Source organism: Theropithecus gelada, chromosome 7a (genome assembly GCF_003255815.1).
Source record: "Theropithecus gelada isolate Dixy chromosome 7a, Tgel_1.0, whole genome shotgun sequence".
In the NCBI taxonomy this organism is placed as follows: domain Eukaryota; kingdom Metazoa; phylum Chordata; class Mammalia; order Primates; family Cercopithecidae; genus Theropithecus; species Theropithecus gelada.
In genome coordinates, this window is record NC_037674.1 from 28865916 (window position 1) to 28885793 (window position 19878).

Genomic DNA, 19878 nt, shown 5'->3' on the forward strand with positions numbered 1-19878 from the left:
TTTACATTATCCCTAGATTGGCAGGGCTGCCTGGCTGGAGGACAGATATTCTGCACAGACAGACATAAAGGGCTCATGCTCATCTGCAGCAGGTAAAAGAAAGAACTAACAACTCTTCTTTGAACTGTCTTCATTTCTTGTAGCTTATTCTCAGGGGGTTGAAAATGAAATACTCTGCCTTGGTTTTTGCCTTCAAATACTTGTCAGCATTAATTTTTCCTGGTGGTTCTCTAGACAGATAAATTGCTCTTGAACAAAGTAGATAAATTTGAGGCAATGCCCCTGGATTAACACTTTAGAAGAAAACCATCATCCTTATAATCATCATTTCCATTCTCTTTTTAGTACAGACTATTAACATATTATTTAGCATTTCTTTCATTCTGCCTTGGACCAGAGTTCTCTGACAGATGTCTGTCATTGTCATTTATTACACATCCACTCACTCAGGCAACAAACATTTAATGAACACCCATCATGCACCATGTGGTCCACTTGCTGCTGGGAGCACAAGATTAATAAGTTCCAACTTTTGCCCTCAAGGAGTTCACAGAGTTGGGAAAGAAAGGCAAATAAATAAGCAATTAGAATTCCAGGTAATATACAATATTTTAGAAGGTTATAAAAGGAGTGTAGAAAGTAATATAAACGAAAATGTCAGCACCTAACATTGAACCTTAGACATAGTAAGTGCTAAAAAGAAATGTTTTGAAGTTATTCAAATTGTTCCAAGGCTGAAAATTGGGCAGGTAAATTGAAGAGTTAAAATGGAAGGATAAGGCTCCAGCTAGCAAGATAATTGACATTCTGATGGGAATGGGATATTCCAAGGGCGTTGGGACAAATGAATAATTTTTCCTTCAGCCAACATTTCTCTAGCAATTGCCACATACTAGATACTGTGCTATCTGCTGAGAATACAAAACTCTCTAAATCACTTGTTTTTCTCTAAAGGAATTTAATCCCTCTATTTACCAAACCTGTCTTTAGAACTATGAATACATATCCATATTGGCTGACAGAATTGCATCTGATGGAGGAACTAATGTCACACAAATTCCCAGGCTCAGAAGTAGAATAAATCATTAGTGGAGGCTAACCCAGGCCAGCCAGGTTGCAAAGACGGCTCTGTGTCAGCAGCATGAGGGCTATTGGTTACAAGAGATCAGGAACGAGCCAGAAGTCCATAGGGAGGTGATGAGTCAGAACACAATATGTGAATCTAAATACTGAGGAAACAAGGTTTGAGGCAGTGGCTCCTTAGAAACTTCTGTGGATAAACTGTAACCGAATAAGGAGTGAGGCAAGTTTCAGGCAAGGCTCAGGCCTCTAAAAATATCAAACTGAAATCAGATCATGACAGAGTGAGCAGTCAAGAGTGAACTAACTATCACTAACAGAGTCTTCTGGAGGGTTACAAACCAGATTCATTCATATGTCTATTTTTAAATTTTTTGTGAGCTTGCTGTGTATACATCTCATGGTCCTAGGATGGTGACTCTCAGATAACACAAATTTCAGTGTGTATTCAAGACTTTGTTTGGATGCTAAACAGCAGCAATCGGCTGGTTTTCCTCCACTACCTCTTCTCTTACTAATTAGGAATTGGCTGAATCTTCAGTACAAACTATCTCACTTTCCATCCATTCATCCATTCACTCAATAAACACTTATTATCAGCTTTGAGGTAAGAGACCATTTTAGGTGATGGAAGGAAAAAAGATAAATAGACCTGATCCCTGTCCTTGAAGGGTCAGTGTCGGGAGGCCAGCCTCAGCTTCGGAGAACGATAGTGCAAAACACATTGATTTCAGTGACAGAATCTAGATCACTTTTTCTTTGTCAATAATTTAAATGGGTATGCAGACAATAATCAATAAAGTGGTGGCTGCACGACGGTTACCAAAGAAATATTTAACTCAATTCCTCAATCCGACTATCTCCGGGAAGAGCCGGGTTGGCATTCTGACTGCTCATGAGGAAAAAAGATGATGAAATACTCTAGTTTTTCATATGCCAAGATGAAAATCATCAATCTCAATCTCCGTGGAAGATGAAACTACTTTTAGAAAAGAGCAGTGAACTCTTATCAGTCTTTCTAAGGTGATGTGATCTTTAAGATGATACAGAGAGGGCAGAAACAGTAAAGAAGTTCAGAAGAATTTATATGGGCAAAAGGGAAATGATGAAATTTCTCTCTCAATTTTATAAGGTGCTAAAAATAAGACAGGATATATATTAAACCCAAATGACTACAATGCTTTTTGAAAGATATATACCTTCTGATGTAGCATAAGTTAAGTTTGGCAATGCCATTTACATCTTGTTTTCTCAAGCTTGCATTATTCCTATTATCTTTAAACCATGGTTTCTTGACAGAGAACTGTTAAGCATCTTGTCTATTTTCTGGGGATTAGTTTAGTTAAAAAGTATAAAATAAAATCTATAGGTTACCTAAACAGGTACACTTGAAACTGAACACGCCAAGGATTCCTTTTGTGGATTCAACCTTCCATTATATCTTTAGTACACCTAGAATACCATATGTAACAACGTACCACCCAACATGGGGGCCAAGTCACGACACCACAGTCAGTCATGTATCACTGTGCTTTGCCCCTAAACCACAGGTAATGTGATCCCATTACAATTTGTGCCACTAGTGTGCTTAAAAGATTTCCCATACCACACTAGAGAGAAAGCTCCAGACCTCACTATCACATACAAGGCCTTCTATGATGTGTCCTCCATTACTTCTCTGCTCCTTGATTACACGTACCACACAGGCTCTTCCTAAATGACTTCTGTGGCCATAAAGAAGAACTCACTTAGTCTGGAGATCTTAAGAGTAAACGGAAAAAAGATGTGCTTGCTCCAAAAAATGGCAGTCAGGGAAGAGTTTCCCTGTAGGGTAGTCACAAAGCCTTTCCACAAGTAGATATCCTTCTGGAAAATTCAGCAGGCCAAGAAAGCCTGCCCTGGGCCCGTACTTCTGCAGGGCAGGATCACCAAAATGTTTCTGTTGAATGGATTTTTAGTGTCTTGATTTACAATAAATGCGTGGTTTTATTTAAACAAAAAACACATTTTTATTATTTAATTTTCTATATAAGTCTTTGAAAATGACACATGCAATAAAGATTATTTGCAATACCCATATTTGATGCATCATTTTCAAACCACATGGTTTAGCATGAAATTTAAATTCAGCCAATAATTCCAAGGTGACAGTTTTATCTACAAAGCCTCCATTTCTAGTTCAACCAATTTATTTAATGGAACAATTTAGAGCACTTGTTTAAACTGATCCAAATAACATTCAAAAGAAAGTAAAGGGAAATAACTTTCAAATGCAATTTAATAATAGAAACGATTGCTGTTTTTAAAGCAATGAATCTAAGCCTCAAATGTGTTAATTGTACAAGTTCTTATTAAAGAGATTCAAGGAAGATAGCAATGTAATCATTATAAAAACATAAACTTAGATAAAATCTGCCATTTTTCCATAAAACACAGATACACAAATATTAAGACCACAAATAAAATACATGCTGTGAAGTGTAACAGGAGAAAACACTGAAAAATAAGACAAAATTATAGGTTTAAATATACATTATGCTTTAACTCTCACTTCATTGGATTTCCATTGCTTTCTAGACACATTCCCTACAAATATTTCCAGACACGTGGTGATTTTCTTTATTATGAGGGTTGAGATGGCAATAATTAAGTACTCTGCATTTCCTTTGGCAAAAGAAAGCATGACTTATGAGAAAAGAATAAAAATCTAAGAAAAACACTTAACAAATTACTCAATTTTTAGATCAAACTGATTCAGGATAAATTTCTTCCATGTTGCAAGTATGGAAAATGTAGCTTACTGGATAACAGCACGGTATTTTAAGAGAATATCTGGGTTTTCTTCCCTGTTTTTAGTAATTTTGTGTCTGTAGGCAAGACACATAACCTCTCTTAAGTCTTAGTTTATTCATTTTGCAAAGGGGGTAGTAATAGGAAGTATGTCTCAAAGAGTAAGATGTATACCACCGGTGGCATTTAAGATAGCTGGTGTGGCAACGTGGGCAGATTGCTGGAGCTCAGGAGTTTGAGACCAGCCTGGGTAACATGGTGAAACCCCATCTCTACAAAAAATGCAAAAATTAGCTAGGTGTGGTGGTACACATCTGTAGTCTCAGCTACTTAGGAGGCAGAGGTGGGAGGATCACCTGAGCTGGGAAGACTGAGGTTGCAGTGAGCCAAGATCACACCATTGTACTCTAGCCTGGGTGACAGAGTAAGGCACTGTGTTGAAAAGGAAAAAAAAAAAAGAAAGATAGCTGGTGTGGTGATAAACTTATTTTTAAAAATATATCTCAACACAATTTTAATGTGTATGATAAAAATATAAAATTTGTATGTAAAATAAAAAAATAAGTAATTTCTCAGGACAAACCTAGCTAGCATGATGGGAATCTCTCTTTCTTAGAGTATAGTTCTTTTCAGTTGTACTTTGAAATTTCACTTCAATGAACATGAACAGTTTAAAAACGGTAAAGAACACTTTAAAAACTAAATGTCAGAAGAAGGGTCTTAGGGTTCATGTGGATTGTGTCAGAATTAAAGGAAATGGTGAGCTAAATTTCATAAGGTACTCAGCAAAGCATTGGAATATATTAAAAACTCAATAATTCTTATTTTTCTTTGTGACTTATTGCTGCCATATTACTATAATCTTAATAAATCAAATATACTCCGTTTAGCATAAAAGAAGTTTGAGTATCTGTGTATAGCAAAACCATCATCTTTTACTTTCCAAATGATTTATAATATGTACCACCAAGAAACCAAGAAAGAATAAAAGAAATGAAGAAACAAGGGGAGGGACAGGAGCTCACAGAGGACAAATAAGCAAAGAGCTGATGAAATTAAATGACATATACAATTTGCCATAATAATATTTTGCAAAATGACATACGTTGCAATGATTAGGCTAAGTAAATCTGCCTATGAAATTTGAGGAATTACTATACCCAGTGAATAGCACCTATATAATCATATTACATTTTGTCTCAGGACATTAGAAATAAAGAAAAGTTTTCTGGTTATGTTTTCTAAAAATTCTATCAACCAGCCTGGGCAACACGGTGACATCCCATCTGTACTAAAAATAAAAATTAAAAAAAAAAAAAAAACTAGCTTATAATGGTGGTGCTTGCCTGTAATCCCAGTTACTCAAGAAGCTGATGCAGGAGGATCATTTTAGCCCAGGAGGTGGAAGTTGCAGTGAGCTATGATCATGTCACTGTACTCCAAACTGGGCGACAGAGCCTGCCTCAAAAAAAAAAAAAAAAAAAAAAAAAAAGAAAAAATCCTATCTAAGGCAGTACATACCACTAAAAAGAAAGTCTAAAAACATTTCCTGTAATTTTACTAAGTTCTTGTGAATAGCGTTTTTTAAAATAAGCGTTTTCACAAAAAGAAAAGGGCAACATTAATATGAAATATACTACTACTTGGATAGTTCTCTCTTCAATGTATTTTATGTGTCTCCCATTTAATTGCAATTGTAGTTAACATTTTCCTGCAGATAATTATTTCTGAAAATAATATATGCCCAGCATTTTGTGAATATGTTTTGTTCCTTTAAACAAAGTATTCTAAATTTCATCCACCAACACATAAAGTGGCTGTAATATTCTGGTGTTCTAATTCTTATCACAAATTAACCACAAATTTTCTTTTACCATAGGCAAAGAAAGGACTATTTAATAATTAATCGAAAGAGAATTAATACCACACTTTAATCCAAATGTCTTTAGTCATAGTAAGACTAAATTCTCTACTGTCAACAGTTCTTTCTCTAAAGATGCAGTCCGGCCATGTTGCCCAGGCTGGACTCAAACTCCTAGGTTCAAACCATTCTCCCAACTCAGCCTCCCAAGTAGCTGGGACTGCAGGCACCTGGCTAGTATCCTTATCCTGTAAGAATGTACTGGGGACAGAATTGGGCACAATCTGGTGAAATCTCAAATATGAGTAACCCAAGTGACAGAAAAATTCACCTAAAGTTTCACTTTGATGGCTGACCAACAGTTTCTTACCTGGAAAATGGGGCTCTGGGCCAATGAATAAGGTAGGCTCTCAAGATTAGGGAGAAAATTCAGAAATGACATCTACTGAGAGTTAACACACAATGAACAAATAACACTGGTTGTCTTGGGAGAGATGGAGGAAACCTATCAATGACACTACGGATGGCCTTCCATATGTATCAAAAACGCAAATGTAGTCACTCAAAATTAATTAAAAAGCAATTTTTCTACTTCTTGCTTAAAATATGTAATACAACTATAATTATGTGGTATGATGAAACAGGAGCTTTTTTACAGAGGTGAATTTACCAGATCACTAAAACTAATTTTTGGAAACAAACATGCAAATGACTTAAAATAACCATCTGGCTTTATCAAATTATTAATTGAATTTACTATAATCAGCAACTGTCCTGGCATTAAAACATATTCTACCTGTTTCGATCTCTGGCCTTCGTTAAATATGCCTTTTCATTTCTCTCTACATAACACTCTCTAATCAGTAATCTCATAAAAACAATGAGAAGAAATCATTAAGTATTTCCAAGAATGACACCCATTTTAAGATTTAACATTTTATATTTAGTAACATTGTTCCTAGTCCTGAATAAATTAAAAGAAAACCCTTTGTGAGAGATAAAAGAAGTACTTAACAATTTGACCGCCTGTAATATGTAAATTTATAACATGTTTTCCTGACAAAAACACACGTTTAATCACATGATCAATTAGCATATTCATGAAAAGCTTACAATAAAGTTGAAAATTAAAGTTGTACTTTTTTTTTTACAGTTTTTAATTTTTTTTAAGTAACAGCTAACAGTATGATAAAAATCATAGAACATTTTACAACATAAATTTAGACTCACTTGTTGGCCCTAAACCATAAACGTTATCATTAGGAAGTGACAGTGATGAAGTTTGTTATAAAATCAAATGATCCAACTCTAAAAATAGTTTAATTTTTATATGATATTTCTGTTGCCCAGAAAAGGAAAACTGGCACATGACTTTTATCGAGGTACAAAGTAAAAGCAAATTTTCTCATTATGATTACAGTATTCCTGTAATATATATCCTATTAAGCTATTGTTGTTAATTCTGCTTTCGCTTTTAATTGCTTAACTTCAAAACACTGTTATAAATAATACAAGCTATTCTTCTAGCAAATATTTATTATTATAATAGGATCCAGAAGTTCTTTCAACATTTGACAATTACAAGAGGAAATCGATAGCGGAATAGGTCAGAAACAGGGCACTTGGCTCAGTTCTTGCAGAAATGATATACTGTGAACTTATATTTTCAACACTCTCTAAGTAGCAATGCTCCTCAAGTTACGATGGTGTTACTTCTGGATAAACCTATCCTATGACCTTTTCAACTTACAATGGGTTTATCTGGATATAACCCCATCATAAGTCAAGGAGACTAGTGAATGTCTATCACTTTTGCACCATAATATAATTGAAAATCATAAGTTGCACCACCATAAGTTGGAGACTCTATAGTAGAAAAGTTTTGTTGAAAGAGTATGCCAATAAATTTTGTACTTACTTTGCAGAGGCAAAGTGTTTCTAATACACTGTAACTCCAGTTCCTCTGTCCATTCCAGCTTTGGCAGCATCTGCTTCATCTCACAGTTACCATTCTCTGCCATGGACACTGGTTGACTATTGACTGGTATCTTTCCCAAACACTTCATGTGTTGTTGAACTTCCGCCAAGAGAACAGCTTGTATTGCTTCAGTTACCTGTAAGGTATTTTTTTAAGTGAATTATTTTTAGTATTATTACAAATGCTTAGGTATGTTGCAAAAAATCCAAAGCCCGGAATTTAAATTTGAACAGGTTTCCATAAACAATAACTTTTCATTCTTCTAGCATTAGCATCCACAACAACTGAAATGTACGTAGCAACAACTGGCACCCAGACTTTCACGCTGTTCTTTTTTTTTTTTCCTTTGGCAATGTAAGAGATTCTAAAAGGATACTTGAGGGGCGTTTTTTTAAAGTCCAGAATGTCAAACATTACACTATGGGACAAAGAGGAGTTTTCAATTATTTTTCCTATTTTTGTTTCCACCAGAAGATAAAGAAAATTCATTTGAATTTATCCTATGGCTCTTAAAGACATGGTTAGATCCTCAAACTATGTATAGCTCCAAAGCATTATTTAAACAAAACACTGCATTTAAACTATGCTTTACACAGAAAATTAAAGAAATGACTTTAATAACAAATCTCACTAAATTTTGTGTATACCTATGTGGTTTTACATATATTAAGGTATTGCAAGGCACGTCTTCCAATTGCTGTGTGTGCCCAGTCAAGGACCTATGGTTCGAAGGAGGGGGAAAGGAACACTTGCCACAGAACATCCAACCAAATTCTTCATTTTTAAAATGAAGAATCTGGGGCATGACACCTCAAGGTTACATAGACTTGGTGGACAGACCTTCTGATCCCTGATTCTGTCTTTCAAAGTACATGTCCACTCAAGATTCTATATCCTCTACCTTCAGTGCAAAGCTAGTGACAGTTTCCTAGACCTCTTCCTGGTAAAAGATGAGGTAAGGTCTAGCAGTTAGGTATAGCCAAAAGAAGGCCAGGAGCTGAATTAGGGAGAGAAAAGAACGGACATGGTTGATATAGACAAACCAGGTACACCTTCTCATTACCCTTCTCCAGCCAATAGTTAAACATTTCATATAGCTACATCCAAGTGCTTTTCATATAGCCACATCCCAGTGCCATAGCACATATATTTTCCCCTCAGAAGTCTGTCCTCTGTCAAGCTGACTCATGTTCCACAATTGCCACTGTCCCCCTCCATTACTCCCGGTCTACCCATAGGCACGTCTAGAGCTAGGGATATGGGACAACACCGAGAGTGGTGACCTAGAGATGCTTTGGCCAAAACTGAACATGTATTTATGTAAATATGTATTCCATCTCTTTTGCATGTAATGATAGTATGTGAGACCTTCAGGTTCCAGGGACATCCAAGGAGCTTATTATGATGGCAGATACTTGCTGAATTCCTGGGACAGAGAAGATGGCCTCTGACTTTTAAATATAGGAAGCTTCCTGAGAATACTGGAGCAACTTCCTGATTGCCGATTATCTCCCTGTCCTTATCCAGCAGACACTCAAACGTTTGATTAAGGAGTGAAAAAAGGCTAATGAATAGTAGAATATCACTATTGCATACCATGCATACTAACATGTAGTACTGCCTATTTGCAATACAAGTGAATGGTGCTTACTCATGAATATCATGTAATGAGATATTTAACATCAGAGTATCAATTATATACCATTAATCTAAGATATACTTCTGCACATCATGATGCTGGTAAATAACGCATATTAATATCTACCATATGAGACCAGCCTGGTTGACATGGTGAAACTCTGTCTTTACAAAAATATGCAAAAATTAGCCTGGCTTGGTGGTGTTCACCTGTAGTCCCAGCTACTCAGGAGGCTGAGACAGGATGATTGCTTGAACCCAGGAGGCAGAGGATGCAGTGAGTCCAGATCATACCCCTGCACTCCAGCCTGGGTGACAAATCTGGTATATATATATGTGTGTGTATATATATACATATATATATGTATATCACACCAGTATATCACATCAGTATATCACACCACTTCTGAGATATAAATATAAATTATTATATATGTTTCTTGCTAACATATACTGCTATATATATACCACAGTATTGGTAAACCATGCTGATTTATGTATATCACATGATGGGATATATTGTCTTACTTATTCATGATGAACAATTTTATAACACTGAAGTTATTTCATTTTAACTTTGTCATACATGTTATTTCATAGCACTGGTTCGATGATGTGGATAATGTGGTAGAAAGAACTCAGGATTATAAGTGAAAAGGTTTGCATTTCCTATTCCACTATGACAGTTACCACAAATCCAACCTTTGACAAGTCACAAACTTCTCTGAAACTTCATGTTCTCACTTACAAAAGAGTTTGTGATACTGAGAGACATTAGGATAAGAGCTGTCAATAACAGAATAGTGCACAGAAATTGCTCATTCTATACTCATAAATTAAGGATACTGGACAATTTTCTAAGACCCACAATGTGTCCAGACTATATCATACCCCTCAGAATGGGTAGTTTGGCCATATGCCTTCACTGGGCTTATGGCTGTCCTCTCACCCTGGGATGCTTATCACCCCAGAGGCATGCCCACAGTTGGGATCTAAAATGTCATCTCTCCCACTGAATATAATATCCTATACAACTTGGATAATCATTATTTCTTAAAAATATACAGGAATTTATGTATTTTAATTTAATATTTCTAATTATTTGATTTACATGTCACGACTTCACTTTTTTTAACTGTTGATTTTTTTACATAGTCATCACCACAAATGCATATTATAAGAATAAAGAAATGAATATCATCAAAAACAAGTGGAACAGAAATAACTATAGAATAAAATAGATTAACCATGATGAGTAGGGTACTCAGAGCCACAACAGTTAAAAGCGAATACTGAATGGCATCCAATTGGAAAGAAACTCAAAATATATATTTCAACTCAGTGTGAGATGAGAGAAAGGCTGTATCTTCTAAACATGTAATAATGTTATTACAGTATCTGGAATAGAGTGGACACTAAATAAATACTAGTGGAATTGAAATAGATTCTGCAGACTTTCAAAAATAAACTGTGGAAAGTATAATTTATTGATAGTTTATAACTATCAATACTTGAGTCTCTCTCTATAAATGTAGCAGATAGATTTTACAGGTAGTCAATAGAAATGGAATTTTCTCCAACAAAATATAAAATATTTATATGGCATTTTATATAACTTCATAATTTTAATAATGAGCTAGCATTGACATTATGGCTATAAAGCTGTCTTCCCAACATATATAAATAAATTTCTTCCAAAACATAGATATCAAAGAATCGTATTCTTTTATGAGGCAATGTGCACAGATTAAAAATAAAGTTTGCAAACTCATTGACTGGAAAGAGTCAGCTACAAATCTGGGACATATGCTTATTAACTAAAGGTATTACTGAGTCCTAGGCAAGCCAAAAATTTTAGTGGTATTCCATTAACACCTTGAAAGAACAAAATACTGTAAAATAGCATAGAGCATCATGAGGATGCATAAGAACCCCTGTGTCCTGGTTGTTGTTCCAGTGTCTAGTTTTTTTGTTATAAAACATTTTTCCCAACACTCTGCTCATGCTGACCTTTCATGTCTTTGCGGTGTCTCCTGGAAAAGCAACATTTCTAACTGGAGGCCTAAATGTCATGATGTGTACCCAGTGGTGTTAAATTATAAAATCCAAAGAAATTTAGTGCAGTACCAGAAACATGCAAATTAGCAATCCCCAAACTTTTCTGTTTCTTTTCCAGCATTTATTTTTATGTTGATTGTTCAATGTGTCAAAAGCAAAAGAGACAATCTCTAGACAAACCTATTCATCAGCAAAATTAATTCATTCTTCCCCTAACCTTAAAGGTAAACATTCAACTTCTGGAGCTAATTTTGCTCGTTTTACAAAAGCATTCCATTTAACCAGGGTTAAAATGAAAGAAAAATTGTTAAGGACAGCTAGAGAGAAAAGCCAGGTCACTTACAAAGAGAAGCCCATTAGACTAACAGTGGACCTCTCAGTGGAAACCTTACATGCCAGAAGAGATTGGGGGACAATAGTCAAAATTCTTAAATAAAAGGAAATGCAACCCAGAATTTCATACCTAGCTTAACTAAGCTTCATAAGGGAAGGAGAAAAAAGATCCTTCTCAGACAAGCAAATGTTAAGGAAATTCGTTACCACTGGACCTGCCTTACAAGAGCTCCTGAAGGAAGCACTAAATATAGAAAGGACAGACTGTTACCAGCCATTACAAAAACACACTGAAGCACACAGACCAGTGACACTGTAAAGCAACCACATAAACACATCTGCAAAATAACCAGCTAACATCATGATGACAGGATGAAATCCATACATATCAATACTAATCTTAAATGTAAATGGACTAAATGCCTCAATTAAATGACATAAAGTGGTAAGCTAGATAAAGAACCAAAACTATCAGTATGTAGTCTTCAACATAACATGTCAACCCTCAAAATAAAGGGTTGGAGGAAAATCTACCAAGCAAGTGGAAAAAAGGAAAAAGCAGGGGTTGCAATCCTAGTTTCTGACAAAACAGACTTTAAACCAACAAAGATCAAAAAAGACAAAGACATTACATAATGGTAAAGGGTTCAATTCAACAGGAGGAGCTAACTATCCTAAATATAAATACAACCAACACAGGAGCACACAGATTCATAAAGCAAGTTCTTAGAGACCTACAAAGAGACTTAGATCCCCACACAATAATCATGGGAGACTTTAACACCTCACTGACAATATTAGACAGATAACTGAGACAGAACATTAACAAAGATATTCAGGACCTGAACTCAGCAGTGGATCAAATGGACCTGATGTCTATAGAACTCTCCACCCCAAAACAACAGAATATACATTTCTTTCATCACCACAGGACACCTATTCTAAAATTGATCATAATTGGAAGTAAAACACTCCTTAGCAAATGCAAAATAACTGAAATCATAACAAACAGTCACCAGGACCACAGCACAATCAAATTAGAACTCAAGACTAAGAAATTCACTCAAAACCATGTAATCACATGGAAATTGAATAACCTACTCCTGAATGACTTTTGGGTAAATGAAATTAAGGCAGAAATGAAAAAGATCTTCGAAACTACCAAGAATAAAGATACAACATACCAGAATCTCTGGGACAGAGCTAAAGCAGGGTTAAGAGAGTAATTAATGGCACTAAATGCCCAGATCAAAAAACTAGAAAGATCTCATGTTAACAACCTAACATTACAACTAAAAGAACTAGAGAATCAAGAGCAAAAAAATCCCAACGCTAACAGAAGATCATAAATAACCAAAATTAGAGCTGAACTAAAGGAGAGAAAGACACGAAAAAACTATTGAAAAGATCAACAAATCCAAGAGCTGGTTTTTAGAAAAAAATAATAAAATGGATCACTCGCTAGACTAATAAAGAAGAAAAGAGAGAAGATTCAAATAACACAATCAGAAATGATAAGGGAGATATTACCACTGACCCAACAGAAATACAATCCTCGGAGAATATTACAAACTAGTAATATATGCACACGGCCTAGAAAATCTAGAAGAAATGGATAAATTCCTGGACACATGCACCCTTGAAGCCTGAACCAGGAAGAAACTGAATCCCTGAACAGACTAATAATGAGTTCTGAAATTGAGGCAGTTAAATAAACAGCTTACCAACCAAAAAAAGCACAGGACCAGACAGATTCACAGATGAATTATATGAGATATACAAAGAAGAGCTGGTATCATTCCTACTGAAACTATCTGAAAAATTAGAAAAGGAAAGGACTCCTCCCTAACTCATTCTATGAGGCCAGCACCACCCTGATACCAAAACCTGGCAGAAATATGACAAAAAAAGAAAATTTCAGGTCAGTATTCCTGATGAACATCAATGAAAATATCCTCGACAAAATACTGGAAAACCGAATCCAGCAGCATATCAAAAAGCTTACCCACCATGATCGAGTATGCTTCATCTCTGGGATGCAAGTTTGGTTCAACACATGCAAATCAATAAATATGAGTCATCACATAAACAGAACTGAAGACAAAACCACATGATTATCTCAATAGAAGCAGAAAAGGCATTCAATAAAATTCAACAGCACTTCATGTTAAAAACTCTCAATAAAGAAGACATTGAAGGAACATATCTTGAAATAATAAGAGACATATGTGACAAAACCACAGCCAACATCTTACTGAATAGGCAAAAGCTAGAACCCTTCCTCCCTGAAAATCAGCACAAGACAAGGATGCCCTGTCTCACTACTCCTATTCAATACAGTATTGGAATTTCTGGTCAGGGCAATCCCACAAAGGAAACCAATAGGTCATTCAAATAGGAAAAGAGGAAGTCAAACTATCCTGTCTGAAGATGTCATGATCATGTATCTAGAAAAGCCCATCGTCTCAGCCCAAAAATGTCTTAAGCTGTTAAGTAACTTCAGCGAAGTCTCAGGATACAAAATCAAAGTGCAAAAATCATTAACATTCCTATAAACAACAGTCAAGCTGAGAGCCAAATCACGAACGAACTCCCATTCACAATTGCAACAAGAAGAATAAAATACCTAGGAATACAGCCAACTAGAAAGGTGAAGGATCTCTACAAGGAGAATAACTAACCATGGCTCAAATAAATCAGAGATGACACAAACAAATGGAAAAACATTCCATGTTCATGAATAGGAAGAATCAATATCGTTAAAATGGCCATGTTGCCTAGCAATTCACGGATTCATTGCCATTCATATCAAGCTATCAATGTCATTTTTCACATAACTAGAAAAAACTATCTTAAAATTCATATGGAACCAAAAAAGAGTTAGAATGTCCAGGGCAATCCTAAGAAAAAAAAACAAAGTTGGAGGCGTCATGTTACCTGATTTCAAACTATACTACAGGGCTACAGTAACCAAAACAGCAATATATTGGTACAAGAACAGACACATGGACCAATGGAACAGAATAGAGAACCCAGAAATAAGAGCACACACCTACAACTATCTGATCTTTGGTGAACCTGACAAAAACAAGCAATAGGGAAAGGATTCCTTATTTAATAAATGGTGCTGGGATAACTAACCAGTGTTAGCCACATGCAGAAGATTAAAACTGGACCCCTGCCTTATACCATATACAAAAATTAACTCAAGATGGATTAAACACTTGAATGTAAAACACAAAATTATAAAAACCCTGGAAGACAACCTAAGCAATACCATTCAGGACATAGGCATAGGCAAAGGTTTAATGGCCAAGATGCCAAAAGCAACTGCAACAAAAGCAAACATTGGCAAATGGGATCTAATTAAACTAAAGAGCTTCTGCACAGCGAAAGAAATTACCAATAGAGTAAACAGGCAACCTACAGAATGGGAGAAAATTTTTGCAAACTATGCATCTGACAAAGGTCTAACATCCAGGTTCTACAAAGAACTTAAACAAATTTACAATAAAAAAGAAAACTCTATTAAAACATGGGCAAAGGAAATGAACAGACACTTTTCAAAGGAAGACATACATGTGGCCAAAAATCATATGAAAAAAAGGTTAACATCACTGATCATTAGAGAAATGCAAATCAAAACCACAATGAGATGACACCTCACACCAGTCAGAATGTTGAAGTCAAAAAATTACAGATTAAAAAATAAAAAAATAACAGATGCTGGAGAGGCTGTGGAGTAAAGGAACACTTATACATCGTTGATGGAAATGTAAATTAGTTCAGCCATTGTGGAAGACAGTGTGGTGATTCCTCAAAGACCTAAAGACAGAAATACCATTCAACCCAGCAATCCCATTAGTGGATATATACCCAAAGGAATATAAATCATTCTATTATAAAGATACATGCACACGTATGTTCATTGCAGATCTATTTGCAATGACAAAGACATGGAATAAACCTAAATGTCAATCAATGGTAGACTGGATAAAGAAAATGTGGCTCATATACACCATGGAATACTATGCAGCCATAAAAGAGAACAAGACCATGTCCTTTGCACTGACATGGATGGAGTCGGAGGCCATTATCCTCCAATAAACTGACACAGGAACAGAAAACCAAATACTGAATGTTCTCACTTATAAGTGGGAGCTAAATGATGGGAACACTTGAACACGACCTACCCTGCAACCTACTGAAGAGCAGAAGGTGGGAGGAGAGAGAGGATCAGGAAAAACTACTAATGGGTACTAGGCTTAATGTCTGAGAGATGAAATAATCTGTACAGCAAACCCCCATTATACAAGTTTATCTATGAAACAAATCTGCACTTATACCCCTCAACTTAACATAAAAGTTTTCAAAAAAGTAAAATCAAGCTAACATAATTCAACTAACTGCTTAAATGAATGATTTTATAAATAATTTGAGGATGGCTGGGCGTGGTGGTTCACACTTGTAATCCCAGCCCTTTGGGAGGCCAAGGCAGGAGGATCATTTGAGGTCAGGAGTTTGAGACCAGCCTGACCTACATGGTGAGACTCTGTCTCTACTAAAAATATAAAAATTAACTGAGCATGGTGGCTCATGCCTGTAATCCCAGCTACTTGGAAGGATGAGGCAGGAGAGTCGCTTGAACCTGGAAGACGGAGGCTGCAGTGAGCCGAGATCATGCCACTGCACTCCAGCCTGGGTGACAGAAAGAAAAAGTAATAATAATAATAATTTGAGGATCGGCTATTGAAGCAGTAAAATGGATACTTGGAAGAGTCTCTATTCTTCCTGAAGGGCTGCAATACTCATTTCCATTTTACATATGAGCAAGACAAATAATCAAGAAGTTTAACCTATCTTCCAGATCATGCATCAGGCCAGTAGCAGAGATGAGAAGAGAATCTTGAAGGCTGGACTTTCTGTAGAGTGGGTAAATTCTCTGGTAGTCTTCATCTAAAGCCAGCATTTCACATACCGTCACAGAGTCATAGAACCTTAAAGGTCTGTTAGTCCAAACATGCTCAAAGCACATTAAAGTTTATTTGAAGGTCAAATGAACAACTACCAAAGATCTTCAAGCGAGAGCAATTTAAGAGAAATGTTTTGTTGAATCCTTCTTTTTAATAATTTTTTCCCCATTTAGGAACTTTCTGGTTACTGGGGAAAAAATCTCACTTTTAATAGATAGGCCTTTTTGGGGTGACTACTTATGTGCTGATAAAGTTGCATGTACTTGTGTTTATTCCAATTATTACAGAGGTTGCCTGCATAGCTACTCATTCATTCATTAAATATGTATTGACTGCGTACTGTCACTTCTGCTTTTCTGGGCATTGGTAAGAGAGGGGCAAATGAGACAAACAAGGTCACTGCTCTCAGCAAGCTTATATAACAGTGTGAAGACAAAATAAGCAAGCAAAACAGTAAATAATATAATTTCCATTAAAAGTAATCACAGCAAAAAAACTAGGTAATGTGATGATGACTAGATGAGTGGGGTTGGGTAGAATGTGGCAACAATATTAGTTGGAGTTATAAAAGAAGACTTCTTTAAGGAGATAGATTTTTAAGCAAAAGACCTAAATGATTAATGAAGACATGAGAATTCTAGCCCAACAGAACAGTAAGATCCTGAGTTCAGATGAGCTTTATGTCTTCTGAAAATAAAAAGAAAGCCAGTTGGGGCTACATCAAGGTAAGATAGGAGGTGGTAAATGATGACAGATGGGGTCAGGCTGGGGAAAAAAATCACATGCATACTTGCAGGCCAGGACAACTAGTTTTTATAGCCATTCCAACTGTGTATATTTAGTATTACAGCATCAGCCCCTACAGTATATTACGAGTTAACTTTTTTTGTTTCCTTATAACCAAGAATAATCACTTGTAATTGGAGTTATTGCTATTTCAATCTTGCAAATTTGATATGTAATGTATCAAGTTCATAAAAAAGAATAAACTTCTAGTAAACATTCATTGAATCAATGCACAACTATTTATTGTACAATGCACAAAAGTACTGGTAAAATTTTGAGACCAAAAGGAGCCTTAAAGGAGAAAGAAGGACTTAAATTGGACATTGAAGAAACCAGCCCTCTAAGTCAACTCACAGATGAGGTACTCTCAGAATGTAAAAAAAAAAAAAAAGATTTATTAAACTACAAAACTATAGTAACCAAAAGGCATGGTACTGGCTCAAAAGTAGACCTATGGACCAATAGAAGAGAACAGAGAACCCAGAAATGAATCCATACACCTACAGTGAACTCATTTTTGACAAAAGTGCCAAGAACATACATTGGGGAAAAGAGAGCCTCTTCAATAAATGGTGCTGGGAAATCCTTATGCAGAAGAATGAAACTAGACCCCTATCTCTTACCATATACAAAAGTCAAATCAAAATGCATTGAAGACTTAAATCTAAGACATTAAACTATCAAACTACTACAAGAAAACATTGGCAGAGATCTCCAGGTCATTGGTCTGGGCAAAAATTTCCTGAGTAAGCACAGGCAACCAATGCAAAAATGGACAAATGGAATCACATCAAATTTAAAAGCTTCGCATAGCAAAGGAAACAATCAACAAAATCAAGAGACAATCCACAGAATGAGAGAAAATATTTGCAAACTACCCATCTGACGAGGGATTAATACCCAGAGTATACAAGGAGCGCAAACAACTCTATAGGAAAAATCTAACAATCCAATAAAATAATGGCCAAAATAAACGAATAGACATTTCTCAAAAGAAGACATACAAAGAATAAACAGGCATATGCAAAGGTACTCAACATCACTTATCATCAGAGAAATGCAAATCAAAGCAACAATGCAATATCATGTCACCCCAGTTAAAATGGCTTATATCCAAAATACAGGCAATATCAAATGCCGGTAAGGATGTGGAGAAAAGAAAATCCACTGTTGGTGGAAATGTAAACTAGTGCAACCACTATGGAGAACAGTTTGGAGGTTCCTGAAAAAACTAAAAATAGGTCTATCATATGATACAGCAATCCCACTGCTCAGTATCACCCAAAAGAAAGCAAACCAGTATATCAAAGAGAAATCTGAACTCCTATGTTTGTTGCAGAACTGTTCACAACAGCCAACATTTGGAAGCAACGTAGGTATTTGGAAGCAATTAAGTATCCATCAACAGATAAACGGATAGAGAAAACATGGTACACAACACAATAGAGCACTATTCAGTTATAAAAAAATGAGATCTTGTCATTTGCAACATCATGGATAAGCTGGAGATCATTATGTTAAGTGAAATAAGCCAGGCACAGATACACTAATATTGCATGTTTTCACTTATGTGTGGAATCTCGAAACCAAAACAGGTCAGGTGAGATGGCACATACCTGTAAGCCTAGCACTTTGGAAGGCTGAGGTGGGCGGATCGCTTGAGCCCAGGAATTTGAGACCAGCCTGAGCAATATGGCAAAACCCCATCTCTTTAAAAATACAAAAAATTAGCCAGGTGTGGTGGTGCATGCCTGTAGTTCCAGCTACTTGGGAGGCTGCGGTGGGAGGATCACTTGAGCCTGGTAGAGTGAGGCTGCAGTGAGCTGTTACTGTACCACTGCACTCCAGCCTGGGTGACAGAGAAAGATGCTTTCTCAAAAATAAATAAATAAATAAATAAATAAATAGGCCGGGCACGGTGGCTCACACTTGTAATGTCAGCACTTTGGGAGGCTGAGACGGGTGGATCACGAGGTCAGGAATTCGAGACCATCCTGGTTAACATGGGGAAACCCCGTCTCTACTAAAAAAATACAAAAAACTAGCCGGGCGAGGTGGCGGGCGCCTGTAGTCCCAGCTACTTGGGAGACTGAGGCAGGAGAATGGTGTGAACCTGGGAGGCAGACCTTGCAGTGAGCTGAGATCCGGCCACTGCACTCCAGCCTGGGCGATAGAGCGAGACTCCATCTCAAATAATAATAATAATAATAATAATAATAATAATAATAATAATAAATAAATAAATAACTACATTGAACTCATGGACGTAGAGAGTAGAAGAATGGTTAGCAGAGGCTGGGAAGGGTAGTGTGGAATAGGGGTAGGTGGGGATGATTAATAGACGCCAAAAAAAGTCAGAAAGAATGAATAAAACCTACTAT

At 36.1% G+C, this 19878-nt stretch overlaps 1 protein-coding gene across 1 annotated transcript in view; it reads right to left on the bottom strand.

Moving 5' to 3' along the window:
• The window catches only part of WDR72 (WD repeat domain 72), a 208976-nt gene that overhangs the window by 70370 nt on the left and 118728 nt on the right, over positions 1 to 19878 (bottom strand). Inside the window, exon 17 of the mRNA XM_025390239.1 lies at positions 7650 to 7845. Within this exon, the coding sequence (XP_025246024.1) occupies positions 7650 to 7845 (196 nt within the window). The remainder of the gene's footprint in view (positions 1 to 7649; positions 7846 to 19878) is intronic.